This window comes from Rhinopithecus bieti, unplaced genomic scaffold, assembly GCF_001698545.2.
Source record: "Rhinopithecus bieti isolate Rb0 unplaced genomic scaffold, ASM169854v2 scaffold_495, whole genome shotgun sequence".
NCBI lineage: Eukaryota > Metazoa > Chordata > Mammalia > Primates > Cercopithecidae > Rhinopithecus > Rhinopithecus bieti.
In genome coordinates, this window is record NW_016803120.1 from 752,858 (window position 1) to 768,646 (window position 15,789).

A 15,789-nucleotide genomic window follows, 5' to 3' on the forward strand; every position below is an offset into this window, starting at 1 on the left:
CCCAAGTAGCTGAGACCAGAAGTGTACACCACCACACCTGGCTAATTTCTTGTATTTTTGTTAGAGACAGGGTTTCACCATGTTGCCTAGGCTGTAATTGACTTTTATTACTTTGTATCTTGAATAATTTGCTTTTGAAAAATCATTGTATTGAATATCCCATCAAATTTAAAATGGACTGCTTCTTATTCATAAGTGCAAGTAGAAGAGGGATTGACACAAATAATCCACACAGTGGCCAAATAAAAAGTAATGCAGGGCTGGGCGCATTGGCTCATGCCTGTAATCCCAGCACTTTGGGAGGCCGAGACAGGAGGATCACTTGAGGTCAGGAGTTCAAGACCAGCCTGGCCAACATGGCAAAGCCCCATCTCTACCAAAAATAGAAAAAAAATTAGCCGGGTGTGGTGGCACGTGTCTGTAGTCCCAGCTACTTGGGAAGTGAGGCAGGAGAATCTCTTGAATCCAGGAGGCAGAGATTGCGGTGAGCCGAGATTGCACCACTGCACTCCAGCCTGGGCAACACAGTGAGACTCCGTCTCAAAAACAAACAAACAAAAAGTAATACAGGTTGAATATCCCTTATTTGAAGTGTTTTGGATTTCAGATTTTTTAGGATTTTGTATTATTTTGCATTATATTGGTGGAGCAACACAAATCCACAATCCACAATGCCCCAGTGAGCATTTCATTTGAGCATCATGTCAGCACCCAAAGTTGTGTTTTGGAATATTTCGGATTCTTGATTTTCACATTTGGGATGCTCAATCTGTATAGCATTTTTGCCTGTTCATTACCTTCTTCAAGTTCTCCCTCCTCTTTTCCTCCTCTTCACACAACTTCCCCTTCACTTAACTGCCTCCCTTCCCTACATCCATTTACAGAGGATTCACTTTCCCGAAGGTGATTGCTTCTGGTATTTCTCACACTATTTCATCAGTTACTCCTCTGGCAGCCAAGTATAAGCATATTTCTCAAGAAGACTGGGAATAGCCTTACAGTGTCAACCATAAGTCCAAAATTTCTTTGTATTCTCCTGGTTTATCTTAAAAGTTCATTTGAATTTTGCTTTCCAACTTCTTTGTGTCCACAGTATTATAAAATATTATAATAAATGTCATACCTCTGTGTAAAATACTCCAGGAAGCTGTGCCACATTGTCAAATCACTTTAAATTCTCTCTGGCATATGGCTGCATCCCCTGGGGGTACCTGCTACCCTAGTTTGAGAAACTTAGACTCTAAATGTAGATGAATTTGTATTTTCTAAGAATATATTATTAAGTAAAAGAAGGAGTCAGATGTATACTAGATTTTCAGAGATTATCAATGAAGAGATATGGGACATGCCTTTTAGAGGGAAGCATTGGAATCATTTGGAAGATTTTTTTCAGATTTTTCCCTTCTCCCTTTCCAGTTTGAGAATTACTGCCACAGTGAGTCCCTGTTCTGATGGGAAAGTGCTTTGTTCCCCAATGATATTGGGATATAAAAAAGAATGAGAGGCTGGGCACCGTGTCTCGCGCCTGTAATCCCAGCACTTAGGGAGGCCAAGGTGGGCGGATCACCTGAGGTCAGGAGTTTCAGACCATCCTGGCCAACATGGACCCCGTCTCTGCTAAAGATACAAAATTTAGCCAGGCGTGGTGGCATGCGCCTGTAGTCCCAGCTACTCAGGAGGCTGAGGCAGGAGAATCGCTTGAACCCAGGAGGCGAAGGTTGCAGTGAGCTGAGATTGCGCCACTGCACTCCAGCCTGGGCAAGAAAGTGAGACTCCGTCTCAAATAAAATAAAATAAAATAAAAATAATAAAAAGTAGAAAAAGAATGAGGGCTATTCAAATTTAACAGACACACACACATATATATACACCCAGACATATATTCACACACTACATATACTGTATATACCATATGGATGACTTACAAGATAGTTTTTATTCTAAAATCTATTTGACTGAGTTAGAGTTTTTTGTTTTTATTATTTATCATAGCCAAACATGATGTAACACATTCAGTTACCAGAAGAGTAAGTCCTCGACTTGTCCTGTTTCTACTATTCCAGTCTGAGGAAGGTTAGGATTTAGTGCCACCCTGCTCCCGAATTAGAAGATTATTTTGCTAGATTAGAAATGTTTTTCTCTAAAATATCTGCAGAGCTCTGCCCAGTCTGACCATTTGTTCCCACTAGGGTGCCTTTAAGTGCCTCAGTGCTTTTAGCTTTCCTGTTTCTTTTGTTCTTGTCTGCCGTCTTTCTGTCTCCTGCTGCTGGTGTCTAATATCACCATCATAGTAACAAACTGTTTCTAATTTGAGGTCCAGTGCCATAGAATACATTTTCTAAGACATACGATACTATGATAGATGTAAGAAAATAATTCCATGATAAAAGGACATCTGACATAAAAACCATTTAGGATCATTTCTGTTGCAGCACAATATAGATGGAGAATTTAGCAGTGGCAGTCTAAGTGCTCACATAGCAAGGCTCCCCTGGATGGGGATTCCACCTTCCAGGAAGCATGCATCTCACTCTGTGAGAACCTATGAGAACCTTGATTTCAGAGTTAGGAGAGAGGGTCAAAGGTCTGGCATTTCAATTCCCATATCCTAGATTCCAGTCCATCTTTATTTCCTCCTTTGTGTTTTCTACAGCCCTCTACCTCTGACATTTGGAGAAGTCTAAGTTGTAATGTAGGTGACTTACATAAACAAAAATAGGACCCATAGGCTGGTATCTCTTGATATCTGTATGCTGATGACACCCAAATTTATATCTGCATTTCCTATTCCTCCCTAAACTCACTGCTTTCCATGTCACTGCATTGACTCAGTGACTCAGGACAGAAATCTATGTCCAGTTCTTATCACCTTTACTGTTACCATGCTGGTTTAGCTGACAGTAATCTCTTAACTGGCCATCTTTTCCAAGTACCCTCATTCCCATCCCTGTTTATGGCATCTATTGACCACTCAATAGCTGAAGTAATCTTTTTTTTTTTTTCTTGAGAAAGGTTCTCATTCTGTCACTCAGGCTGGAGTGCAGTGGCACGATCTCGGCTCACTGCAACCTCCGCCTCCCAGGTTCAAGCAATTCTCATGCCTTAGCCTCCTGAGTAGCTGGGATTACAGGCGTGCACTACCACACCCAGCTAATTTTTGTGTTTTTGATAGAGACAGGGTTTCACCATGTTCACCAGGCTGGTGGAGTAAAATTTTTAAAACCTAAATCAGACCTGTGCAAAATCCTCCAAAGCAGTGCTGATTTCAGGTCTGGGTAGGAAATGCACAAGATGAATCTCAGAGGATAGGATACTAACAGTTCCAGAAATGACGAGGAGAGAATGAGGCTATAATCATAAAATTGGAAATGGTGCCTACTGACAGAAACAATAAAGGTCTTTTATGAGATCCTTCTCAAGAACACATCAAACTTTAGGAATTGAAAGACAAAAAATGAAATTATACAGAATATATATATCAAACTAACAATATAAATCAAGCAATGTTTTGATAATTTGTATATGGAGACACACAAACATACACACACATATTTTAAGAATTTTTTAAACCTACAAAAAAAAAATAGAGGAAAGCACAATGAACTTCTATACTCCCCTTACCTAGACACATCACCTGTTAACGCTGGCTACTTTTTTAGGTTGAAACATATAAAAATGTCCTTGTTTTGTTTTGACAAATAAATGATAAAATAGATGGTTCAACTGAATGTACACTAACATAGACACTTATAAACAACACACATCCTTTAGCCAAACCATCTGAGAGTAGGTTATAGATACGTTGCTTCATTATGTATCTCTCAAAAACAGAAACATTCTATGCAACTGAGAAAAATCAACATTAATTCAATATCATCATCCACATATAGTTCCTATTCAAATTTCTTAATTTGAATCATCAGTTTTTAAAGAAAATCACATTACAAAATCATTTTGTGAGTCTAGTGTGCTTTCTCATAGAATAAAGCGACTGTGTTTACTGTTCACTTACTCTAGTTTTTTTTTTTTGTGGTTTAGCTTCTTACATCCGTGTTTGACAATAGCATCAAGACTTTTGGAGTAATTGAGAGTGACCCTTTTGACTGGGAGAAGACTGGAAATGATGGCTCCCTAACAACCACCACTACTTCTACCACCCCTCAGTTGCACACTCGCTTGACCCCTGCTGCAATCGGGTATGTCCTAAACAGATCATTTGGTGGTGTCTTTCCTGGATGCATTGTATTTGCAAAAATTTATTTCATCCGGATTCCCTCAGATGACCAAATGCTAAGACATCAGGGAAAGCCTATGGATCTCCTCGAATTAACATTGCTCTTATGTACGCCTTTGAAATTACTTGCTTTGGATTGTACTAATAGATTATACTGTGAAATGGGAGCTTAGAGCTTATGTGACTTGTTGATGTCAAATTTATAATGGGTTTTCTTCAAAATGAGGACCAGCATTAGTTGTATTTCCAAATAATATATGGAACCCTGAAAAGAATGTGCCACAATTATATCTATATTGTGCCAAAGTTTAGTGGGAACAAAGCATATAGCATGTTCTTCTTAAAGTGATTTAACAACTTTCATAATGTATTAAGAAAAGGTTATGATCTATTTCCGTGATCTTAGTTTTTTATTGTTAATGTTTTTTCCTCTACATGTATTAAATAGTTTCCTTTTATCTTTTATTTTGTCTTTTTTTCTAATTTTTTTTACCTGCTTTAGTTGTTTCAAACATTTTGGTCAAAAAAAAAAAAAAACAAAAAACAAAAGTAAATACCCGAAATGCTGAGGCAGAAGGATCACTTGAGCCCGGGAATTAGAGGCTGCAGTGAGCTATGGTTGTGCCACTACACTCTAGCCTCTGCTAGGTCTCTGCAACAGAGTGGGACCCCTCTCTTGGGGAAAAGATAAGTGGAACAGGACAAATTGTCATACAATTTAAGTTAATTGGGATATTATTACACTAATCCCAATTGCTTTTGATTTTTTTTTTTTTTTTTTTTTTTTTTAACATGGAGTTTCATTCTTGTTGCCCAGGCTGGAGTGCAATGGCGTGATAACAGCTCACTGCAACCTCTGCCTCCCAGGTTCAAGCGATTCTTCTACCTCAGCCTCCCAAGTAGCTGGGATTACAGGCCTTTGCCACCACGCCTGGCTAATTTTGTATTTTTAGTAGAGACGGGGTTTCACTATGCTGATCAGGCTGATCTCAAACTCCTGACCTCAAGTGATCTGCCTGCCTCGTCCTCCCAAAGTGCTGGGATTACAGGCGTGAACCACTGCGCCGGCCTGATTTTTTTTTTTTTTTTTTAAGAGATGGAGTCTGGCTATGTCACCCAGGCTGGAGTGCAGTATTTGTAGGCACAGTCATAGTGCACTATGGCCTCAAATTCCCGGGCTGAAGCAATCCTCCTGCCTCAGCCTCTCTAGACTACAGACATGCACCCTTGTGTCCAGCTCTGATCTTTATATTGAAAGATGGGATCTCTAGAACTTGTTGAATCATCGGAAGAGTTTTCATAGACTCACATAACTGGATAGTATCACTGACTATCTTGTCTAAGCAGATGTTTTTTAAAAACACCTGTTCCTGGGACCTGCCCCAGACCTGTTGAATCAGAATGCCTAGAGGTGGGGCACAGAAGTCCATATGCATCAAATACTTCTCATGCTTATCAGAGTTTGGGATCCACTGCCCTAATCCAGCCCCCCTATCTTACAAGTGAGGAAATAATTCTGACACTGAAGTAAATCCAACTTTAGGTAAATATTAGTGGCAGAGCTGGAGCCAGTCCAGAAATTTTGTTCTAGTGTTTTTGTCCTTCCCCTTTGATTATTGTTAGAAATAAGTCTCAAACTTGCAAAAATTCAGGTGATAGCACTTCAGGGACCTAAAGACAGTGAAGGCAGTTTACGTTCCCATCTTCCAATGTTTCCTCCAAAATAACACAGAACAGCAAAGAAAGAAAACTACAGCTACGCAGAAAAACCATGTCCTCAGCATAACTTGTAAAAGATGTCCAAGCTTCAAAATAACTGTAAATAAAAAGAAAAATATGAGACCACAAATCCTAGTGCAGTATCTTTCATGCTCTTGCCTCACCTACCCCTGCCAGAAGACTTTATAAAGACAGATCAAGAAAAACTGTGGGGAAGACGGAAATTGCAACGGGATGTAAGGTTGATCTAAAACCAATGCCATACTCCAGGTGTCTTTCGATCCAAACATAAATAAATAAAACCAGTGCTAGAAAGACTAAACCCATGCTAATAAGGAAAATACTAAAAAGTGTCCCGATAGATCAGATGATGAATTTCAGGGAAGTAAAAATATGCGTAATTCGAAAGAAAATAAAGGGAGAAGTGTGCTTCATTAGTGGAGTGGTGGAGGAAAAAAGATGTATCAGTTTGGGTCCAGTCAGGAGACAGAAACTACACAGTAATTTGAATAGGAAAAAAATTAAAGAATTATTTAAAATTTTTATTGATACACAATAATTGTACATATATATGGGATACATGGAATATTTTAATACACGCATGCAATGTGTTATGATCAAATCAGGGTCATTATTTGATCATATGATTATGATCAAATCATATCCATTAGCTCAAACATTTATCATTTCTTTGTGTTGGGAACTTTTCAAACCTTCTAGCTATTTTGAAATATACATGAGTATTTTTGTTTGTTGGTTTGTTTTTTTTTTGCGACAGAATCTCACTCAATCACCCAGGCTGGAGTGCAGTGGCGTGATCTAGGCTCACTGCCACCTCTACCTCTCGAGTTCAAGCCATTCTCCTGCCTCAGCCTTCTGAGTAGCTGGAATTACAGGGGTGCGCCACCACACTCATTTTTGTATGTTTAGTAGAGACGGGGTTTCACCATGTTGGGCAGGCTGGTCTGGAACTCCTGACCTTAGGTGATCCACCTGCCTCGGCCTCCCAAAGTGCTGAGATCACAGGCATGAGCCACTGTGCCCAGCCTACATAAGATATTGTTAACTATAGTCAATAATAGGGAATTGGAATAACATGGGATTGATTAATAAGAAATAAAGATAAATGTACAGAATACAGATACAGGAATAGCAGATACAAGGTCCAGCCACGATGCCTAGGACTGAGTGAGATTAAACCTCCAAGCAAGAGCTGTCCCACCCCTACTCAAGGACTGAGATTCAGACCTTATTGGGAGAGGAAGAAAGGAAATCAGAATTGATTGAACTCAGGAAAGAAATAGAAGGAAAAGACAAAATTATCTCAGAATTGAAGAATATATTACAAAGTGCACAAAGGAGAATAGACTTAAGTGAAAATTTAATAGAAGTCATTGAATAAGGACAAGGAAAAAACCTGGAGAGAATGAAAATGAGATAAACTCAAGAGTTAGAGAGAAGGTAGTGCAAACTAAAGGCAGAGAAGAAATAACATTCAGGTTGTTGGAGTGCCTGAAAAAGAAAAACAAAATAATACCAGTTAAAACTGAGAAACCAAATAGCAGAAGATTAAATTTAAAAACAGAGAACTGGCTGGGTGTGGTGGCTCACACTTGTAATCCCAGCACTTTGGGAGGCTGAGGTGGATGAGTCATGAGGTCAGGAGTTCGAGATCAGCCTGTCCAATGTCGTGAAACCCCGTCTCTACTAAAAAGTACAAAAATTAGTCGGGCTCGGTGGCTCACGACTGTAATCCCAGCACTTTGGGAGGCCGAGGCGGGTGGATCACGAGGTCAGGAGATTGAGACCATCCTGGCTAACACGGTGAAACCCTGTCTCTACTAAAAATACAAAAATGAAATTAACCGGGCATGGTGGCAGGTGCCTGTAGTCCCAGCTGCTCAGGAGGCTGAGGCGGGAGAATGGCGTGAACCCAGGAGGTGGAGCTTGCAGTGAGCTGAGATCGCGCCATTGCACTCCAACCTGGGTAACAGAATGAGACTCTGTCTCAAAACAAACAAACAAACGAAAAAAAAAAACACACACACACAAAAATGAGCTGGGCGTGATGGCACACACCTGTAGTCCCAGCTACTTGGGAGGCTGAGGCAGGAGAATTGCTTGAACCCAGGAGGCAGAGGTTGCAGTGAGCCAAGATCATGCCACTGCACTCCAGCCTGGGCAACAACGTGAGACTGTGTCTCAAACAAAAAACAAAAAAACCCACAGAGGACTAAGAGCATTTAAAAAGGTTTATGTCCAAAGATAAGCATTAGAACAAAAAGGTGAACCTCCTAAAATACTCCCCCAAAATTATGTATAAATTAAAGTACAGGCCAGGCACAATGGTTCATGCCTGTAATCCCAGTACTTTGGGAGGCCAAGGTGGACAGATCACTTTGAGCTCAGGAGTTTGAGACCAGCCTGGGCAACATGGTGAAACACTGTCTCTACAAAAAATACAAAAATTAGCCGGGTGTGGTGGCGTGCGCCTGTAGTCCCAGCTACTCCAAAGGCTGAAGCTGGAGAATGGCTTGAGCCCGGGAAGTAGAGGTTGCAGTTACCTGAGATTGCACCACTATACTCCACCCCGGGCAACAGAGCAAGATCTTGACTCAAAAACAACAACAACAAAAACTGGACAAAGGATACATCTTGTAGAGGAAGAAATGTAGCAAATGTAGCAAGATACTGTGCACATAATAATAAAATACTATGACAAAGCTTTCCCTCTATGTTCTCTTCTAGGAGTTTTATAGTCTTAGGTCTTAACATATAGGTCTTTTATACATTTTTAGTTGATTTTTGTGTATTGTGTAAAATGGGGTCCAATTCCTTTGCATGTGGAAATCCAGTTTTTCCGGCACCATTTGTTGAAGAACACCATTTATTGGACCCCATTGTGTCCTTTTGGTGCCCTTGTTGAAAATTAGTTGATCAAGTAAGATATCTGCACTCTCATGTTCATTGCAGCATTATTTACAATAACCGAGATACAGGAACAACCTGAATACCCATTGATGGACAAATTGATAAAGAAAATGTGTGTGAGGCCGGGCGCGGTGGCTCAAGCCTGTAATCCCAGCACTTTGGGAGGCCGAGACGGGCGGATCACGAGGTCAGGAGATTGAGACCATCCTGGCTAACACGGTGAAACCCCGTCTCTACTAAAAAATACAAAAAACTAGCCGGGCGAGGTGGCGGGCGCCTGTAGTCCCAGCTACTCGGGAGGCTGAGGCAGGAGAATGGCGTGAACCCGGGAGGCGGAGCTTGCAGTGAGCTGAGATCCGGCCACTGCACTCCAGCCCCGGCGACAGAGTGAGGCTCTGTCTCAAAAAAAAAAAAAAAAAAAGAAAAGAAAATGTGTGTGTGTGTGCATTGTATATATTTGTATATATATACACACACAATGGAATATAGATTTATAAATACATACACACACATAATAGAATATTACTCAGCTTTTTAATTTTTCTATTTTTATTTTTTGAGACTGAGTCTTGCCCTGTTGCTCAGGCTCTAGTGCAGTGACACGATCTCTGCTCACTGCAACCTCCGCCTCCTGGATTCAAGCAATTCTTCTGCCTCAGCCTCCTGAGTAGCTGGTATTACAGGCCTGCGTCACCACACCTGGCTAATTTTTGTATTTTTATTAGAGATGGGGTTTCACCATGTTGGCCAGGCTGGTCTGGAACTCCTGATATCAGGTGATCCACCTGCCTCAACCTCCCAAAGTGCTGAGATTACAGGCATGAGCCACTGCGCCCAACCTTATTCAGCTTTTAAAAAGGAGATTCTACCATTTGCCACAGCATAGATGGAACTAAAAGACATGCTTAGTGAAATAAGCCAGACAGAAAGAAAAATGTTGCATGATCTCATTTATATGTGAAAAAACATATATATACACACACATATACATACACACACACACATATACATACATCTATATATATATATATGCACTCAAATGCACAGAGATTGAGAATGAAACAGTGGTTACCACAGGGGGTTCAAGGAGGGAGGAGGGAAAGGAAATGGGGAGATGTAGTTCAAAGGATATAAAATAGCAGATATGTGGGATGTACAAGTGTGGAGATCTGATGGACAACATAAAGAAATAACCTTAATAAAATTGTATTTTCAGAAGACTTGGACATATCTTAAATAAAAATAAAATTGTATTAGAGATTTTTGTTAAATAAGGAGATTTTAGCTGCTCTTTATCACAAAAAGGGTATGAGTTGATAGATATGTTAATCTGTTTCCCTATAATAACCATTTTACTGTCTGTGTGTATCCTATTACATCATGTTACAAAGCTCAGATACACACAATTGAAGGAAATAAAAACTACAGCAGACTTAAGATCAAACATATCAGTCACAGCAATAAATATACATGGGCTTAAGTCACCTATTAAAAGGAAAAGGTTTTCAGTTTGGATTATATAGCTATATTCATATGCTGTATATAAGAGACACACACCTAAAAACAGTAAGAAAGAGATGGACAAAGATATATCAGAAAGATAGAAAAGAGAAATGAGCCGGGCGCGGTGGCTCAAGCCTGTAATCCCAGCACTTTGGAAGGCCGAGACGGGCGGATCACAAGGTCAGGAGATCGAGACCATCCTGGCTAACACAGTGAAACCCCGTCTCTACTAAAAAATACAAAAAAATGAGCCGGGCGAGGTGGCGGCGCCTGTAGTCCCAGCTATTCGGGAGGCTGAGGCAGGAGAATGGCGTAAACCCGGGAGGCGGAGCTTGCAGTGAGCCAAGATCCGGTCACTGGACTCCAGCCTGGGAGACAGCGAGACTCCGCCTCAAAAAAAAAAAAAAAAAAAAAAAAGAAGAAAAGAGAAATGATCCTAATAACAGATGATGTAGAATTCAAGCCAAAACAAAAAAACTTACAAAAGATGGAAGGGCACTTTTTAATGCCAAATGCCACAATTCACAAGTGGGATACAAAATTTTTTAATATTTAGTCACCAGAATCATGACACTCACCTTTAGGAAACAACAACTGCAGGATATTCAAGGCGACATAAAAACACACCCATAATCAGAGATGTTAATGCACCACTCTCACTTTAAGACAGATTAAGTGAACAGAGAATAGGAAGATAGAAGACTTAAACAACATGATCATAGTAAGGTAGATCTTATTTATGTTTTCTGAACACTATACCTTGATGGTACAGACTATACCTCCTGCCCAAGTACCCCTGGAACATTCACAAAAGTTGATCAGGCATTAGGTCACAAACATGTAAGTAGTTCCATAAAGTAGAAGTATTACACTATCTGATCACACTGCAAGAAAACTAGAAATTACCAGCAAAATTAAAGTATCAAAGGCCCTTTTACTGGAAATTTAAAAACCTGTTAAACTACAGTCATGTGCCGCGTAATGACATTGCCATCAACGACACACCACATATATGACAGTGGTCCTCTAAGATTACAATACTGTAGTTTTACTCTTCCTTTTCTATGTTTAGATATGTTATAATACCCAAATACTTACCATTGTGTTATGCTTGCCTGAAGTATTCAGAACAGTAACATGCTGTACAGGTTTGTAACCTAGGAGCAATAGGCTATACCGTATAGCCTAGGCATGTAATAGTCTATACAATACAGTTTTTTTTAAGTACACTGTGATCGTTTGGTTAATGATGAAATTGCCTGACGATGGCATTTGTTAGAATGTATCCCCATTGTTAAGTGATGCATGACTGTACTCTTGGGTGAAAAGGAAAATAAAAACTAAAAGTTATAGAAAAAAATGATGATGTAAACACTACTTATCAGAATCTATGAGATAAATTTAGAGCAAAGATCAGAGGAAAATCTATGGCATTAAACAAGGAGGTACATAATGTCAGTATGTCTTTTTACTGATGATACTAGTGTTGATAATTTGGTTACAGTGGCCAGTTCTTTCTACTATAAAGTTAACTGTTTTTGTAAGAAATAATCTTGTGGGAAGATATTTGCAACTATGTCAGCACTGTGTTTCTCGTCATACTTTTGCCTGTTAGTTGTAGCATCCAACAGTGACTCTTGCCCACATCACTATCTGACCCTCCAAGGAAAAGCTTGACAATCTCTGATTGTTTTCTGTTTGCAAATGATATGGTAGAACACCTGGAGAATCAGTGTTAAAGAAAACAATGTATAGTGTATGTCCCAGAACCCCGAATTTCTTCATAGAGGGAGATTGTAAGTTTAGGAGAAGGTGAGAGGATGCTTTAAATCATGAGCCAGCAAGCTTTATCTGTAAAGGCCAGATAAATATCTGTGAGCTGTGCTGTCTCTGTCACAACTGTCATTGTTGTTGTAGTGCAAAAGCTGCCATGACCAACACGTAAACAAATGAGACTGTGTTCCAACACGTCTATTAAAAAAAATAGGTTTTATGTTTAATGCCGTAGATTTTCCTCTGATCTGCAGGCCAGATTTGGCCCACAGACACTAGTTTGCCTTGGATTATGGGGAATGAAATATGAAAAGGTTGTTCGTTCTTACTATTTTCTCTCGTATCTCTTCAGTTATTCCACACATTTTCTTTCTTATTCCCTTAATCTGCTTCAGTTACATAACACCTTGCCCGGAAACACAGGCCATGTGCTAATAACACTCATGTGTACTGTCTCACTCATTCATACTCCTGAACATGATATAATTTTCCTGGGAAGGAATTATTTCTTTCTATGTCGCATACTCCAGATTTGGATCAGAGTTTAGGAAAAGAAAGGAAACAATAACCAGGGAAGGAGTAATGAGTGGAGAATAAATGCAGAGGGAGGGGCCGGGTGGGAGAGGAACCTGAGTCCTGTAAAAGAGAGCCTGTGTGGAGGAGATAGACGAGGTCCTTGCAGTGTGTGGTATCATACTGAAGCATAAGATATAAGAGAAAAAGTAGGATTGTATTCAAGTAGAAGTAGAAGTGTATTCAGAGATGGAGGCGTGGTTTGTTTCCTGAGGTGTGAAAGAAGGAAATGCCAAGGAATTGAGGTAGTTGGAAAAAAAGCAGAATAGTGGCTAGACATAAGGGAAAAAGGGGCTTGGAAGAATACTGAGCGATTAAAATGGAAAAAAGGTGAGGATAATAGACTAAGCTTCTTCAGTTCAAATATTCATCTATTTCCCTTTCTCTTTCCTCAGGAATAGAGGGAATTCTTTCAATAAACATTTGGATTACCATGTAGTACATGTATGTTAGTGTCCATTATGACTCTTGCATCAATAAATAAATTATATTGAACTAATATCTGAAAAATCCATTAGTAGCCAATTTATTTCTGATCTTTAATTATCTCTATAATAAATCTGTTTATTTGAACTATTTTAGGCCAAACTACCTTTTAAATATGCTTCCACTGTCAGAACTGCAGACACTACTCGGTTATAAGCTTTTTTTCTGGGAGCCATTATCAGTGCTTTTCTAGATTATATCATTGTAAACTGTTGATAAAGAGGTTCATTCTAGCGTTGACCCATTTAGGCAAAGGTAGTGGTGAAGGTCATCGGTCACCAAGTCAAGTGGAACAAGTCCCTGAAAAATCACTGGTCTTCTCACAGCCTGTGAAGTACTCGTGACACCACTGCCAGGATCTAACTGTGACTCTGAAAGTGGCTCACTGAGAGGATGCCTGTGTTGCCACTCACAGTAATTACAGGAGTCAGTATAATGTACTGAAGACTGATTTGTCTACTTTGAGACATTCCAGGTCACTTCTAAGAGGATGTTTCATTGTGTACTAAGTATTGTGTTCAGTCAGCAATAGTTTAAAAAAAAAAAAAAACACCTAGAACATAGCGTTGTAGAACTGGCAGGAGCCTTTTCACTTAGTGAACGATAACTGTGAACTAGAAAAGCCTCTCATGGGAGGGTCTAAGGAAGAGATGACCAACCATGTAAATAAGACCTGGAATTACTTTGAAAGAAATATATAGACAAATACCAATTAATATTTGCTATTAGGCTGGGCGCGGTGGCTCACGCCTGTAATCCCAGCACTCTGGGAGGCCGAGGTGGGCAGATCACAAGGTCAGGAGATCGAGACCATCCTGGCTAACGCGGTGAAACCCTGACTCTATAAAAATACAAACAATTAGCCAGGCGCGGTGACGGGCGCCTGTAGTCCCAGCTACTCGGGAGGCTGAGGCAGGAGAATGGCGTGAACCCGGGGGTGGAGCTTGCAGTGAGCCGAGATTGTGCCACTGCACTCCAGCCTGGGGAACAGAGCAAGACTCCATCTTAAAAAAAAAAAAATTTGCTATTTTTTCCCCCCAGGTCAGTTCATGTTGAACTATATGAACTGTATAATTACAGAAAGTCTAGTTTTCCCTCTAGGGCAAGAATTTCCTTCCTCTTGTTTGTGTTGCTAGGGCATTGCATGTAGTAGGTGCTTAGTAAAAAGTCTGCAAGTGGCTGGGCGCGGTGGCTCACACCTGTAATCCTAGCACTTTGGGAGGCCGAGGTGGGCGGATCACTTGAGGCCAGGAGTTTAAGACCTGCCCAACCAACATGGCAAAACCTCATCTCTACTAAACATATAAAAAATTAGCTGGGCATGGTGGTGCATGCCTGTAATCCCAGCTACTTGGGAGGCCAAGGCAGGAGAATCACTTGGACCCTGGTGGTGGAGGTTGCAGTGAGCCAAGATTATGCCACTGCACCCCAGTCTGGGAGACAGAGCGCGACTCTCTCAAAAATTTAAAAAAGAAAAGTCTGCAAGTGAAAAAGTAATACACATTTCACACTGTAAAAAAAATAGCATAGCTGATTGATCTGACACCTGTTTATTTCATTATGGCACTGCAAAAGTTGATTATACAAATTAGGTCATTCTTGTCATATTCAACTAAATCAATCAAGAGGCCAGAGGGAGAAAGCACTTGGGGCATATAGCACCTGCTCCAAGAATTTGATTTCTCACAAGCCCAGCTGCTGAAATGGCCTCTTGTGACTCTAACACTAAATTTACATACCTCTGTCACTCACCAGTCAGAGCCTGCCAGCTCCCAAAAGCTTCTCTAGTGCCAATGAGCTTTCTTTCAAAACAGTATGTGACATCTCTCTAATAAAACCCCCAACCTCTTCTTTGGTCTTCAGATATACCAGAGACCCACTCAGTCTATATATGTGCCCTAAATTGTAGTTCTTGCTTCCCAAATGAAATGTTAATTTGGAGATTCATCTCTGTGTTTTATTTTGAGTTCAACAGCACTTAACATTTTCCTGTTTAGATTTTTTAAAAATTCTCTAACAGGCCGGGTGCGGTAGCTCATGCCTGTAATCCCAGCACTTTGGGAGGCCAAGGTGGGTGGATCATCTGAGGTCAGGAGTTAAAGACCAGCCTACCCAACATGGCGAAACCCTGTCTCTACTAAAAATACAAAAAATAGCCGGGCGTAGTGGTGGGTGCCTGTAATTCCAGCTATTCAAGAGGCTGAGGCAAGAGAATCACTTGAATCCGAGAGGTGGAGGTTGCAGTGAACCAAGATCACGCCACCACACTCCAGCCTGGGCGACAAGAGTGAAACTCTGTCTCAAAAAAAAAAAAATGTTGTTTCAATTGACAAAGACTTCTTTGAAAATAGATGAAATGCTTCTTACTTATAAAGTGATTGTCAAATTAGTGTGTTATTGTTTTAGAATTTGTATTTTAAAATCAGCTTGAAAGTTCTAATTGATCAAAATGTTAAAGTTTTATTTTGTAGGATTGGCATGACCTCAGTTTTTTTTTTTCTTTTCTTTTTCTTTTCTCTTTCTTTTTCTTTTTTTTTTTTTTTTTTTTTTTTTTTTTTTTTTTTTTTTTT

General features: G+C 40.1%; 1 protein-coding gene across 8 annotated transcripts in view; it reads left to right on the forward strand.

Moving 5' to 3' along the window:
• TTBK2 (tau tubulin kinase 2) overlaps nucleotides 1–15,789 on the forward strand; it is a 181,863-nt gene that overhangs the window by 126,183 nt on the left and 39,891 nt on the right. For all 8 annotated transcript variants that reach the window (XM_017858979.1, XM_017859127.1, XM_017858920.1 and 5 more), the window contains one exon: nucleotides 4,039–4,196. In XM_017858979.1, the coding sequence (XP_017714468.1) occupies nucleotides 4,039–4,196 (158 nt within the window). The remainder of the gene's footprint in view (nucleotides 1–4,038; nucleotides 4,197–15,789) is intronic.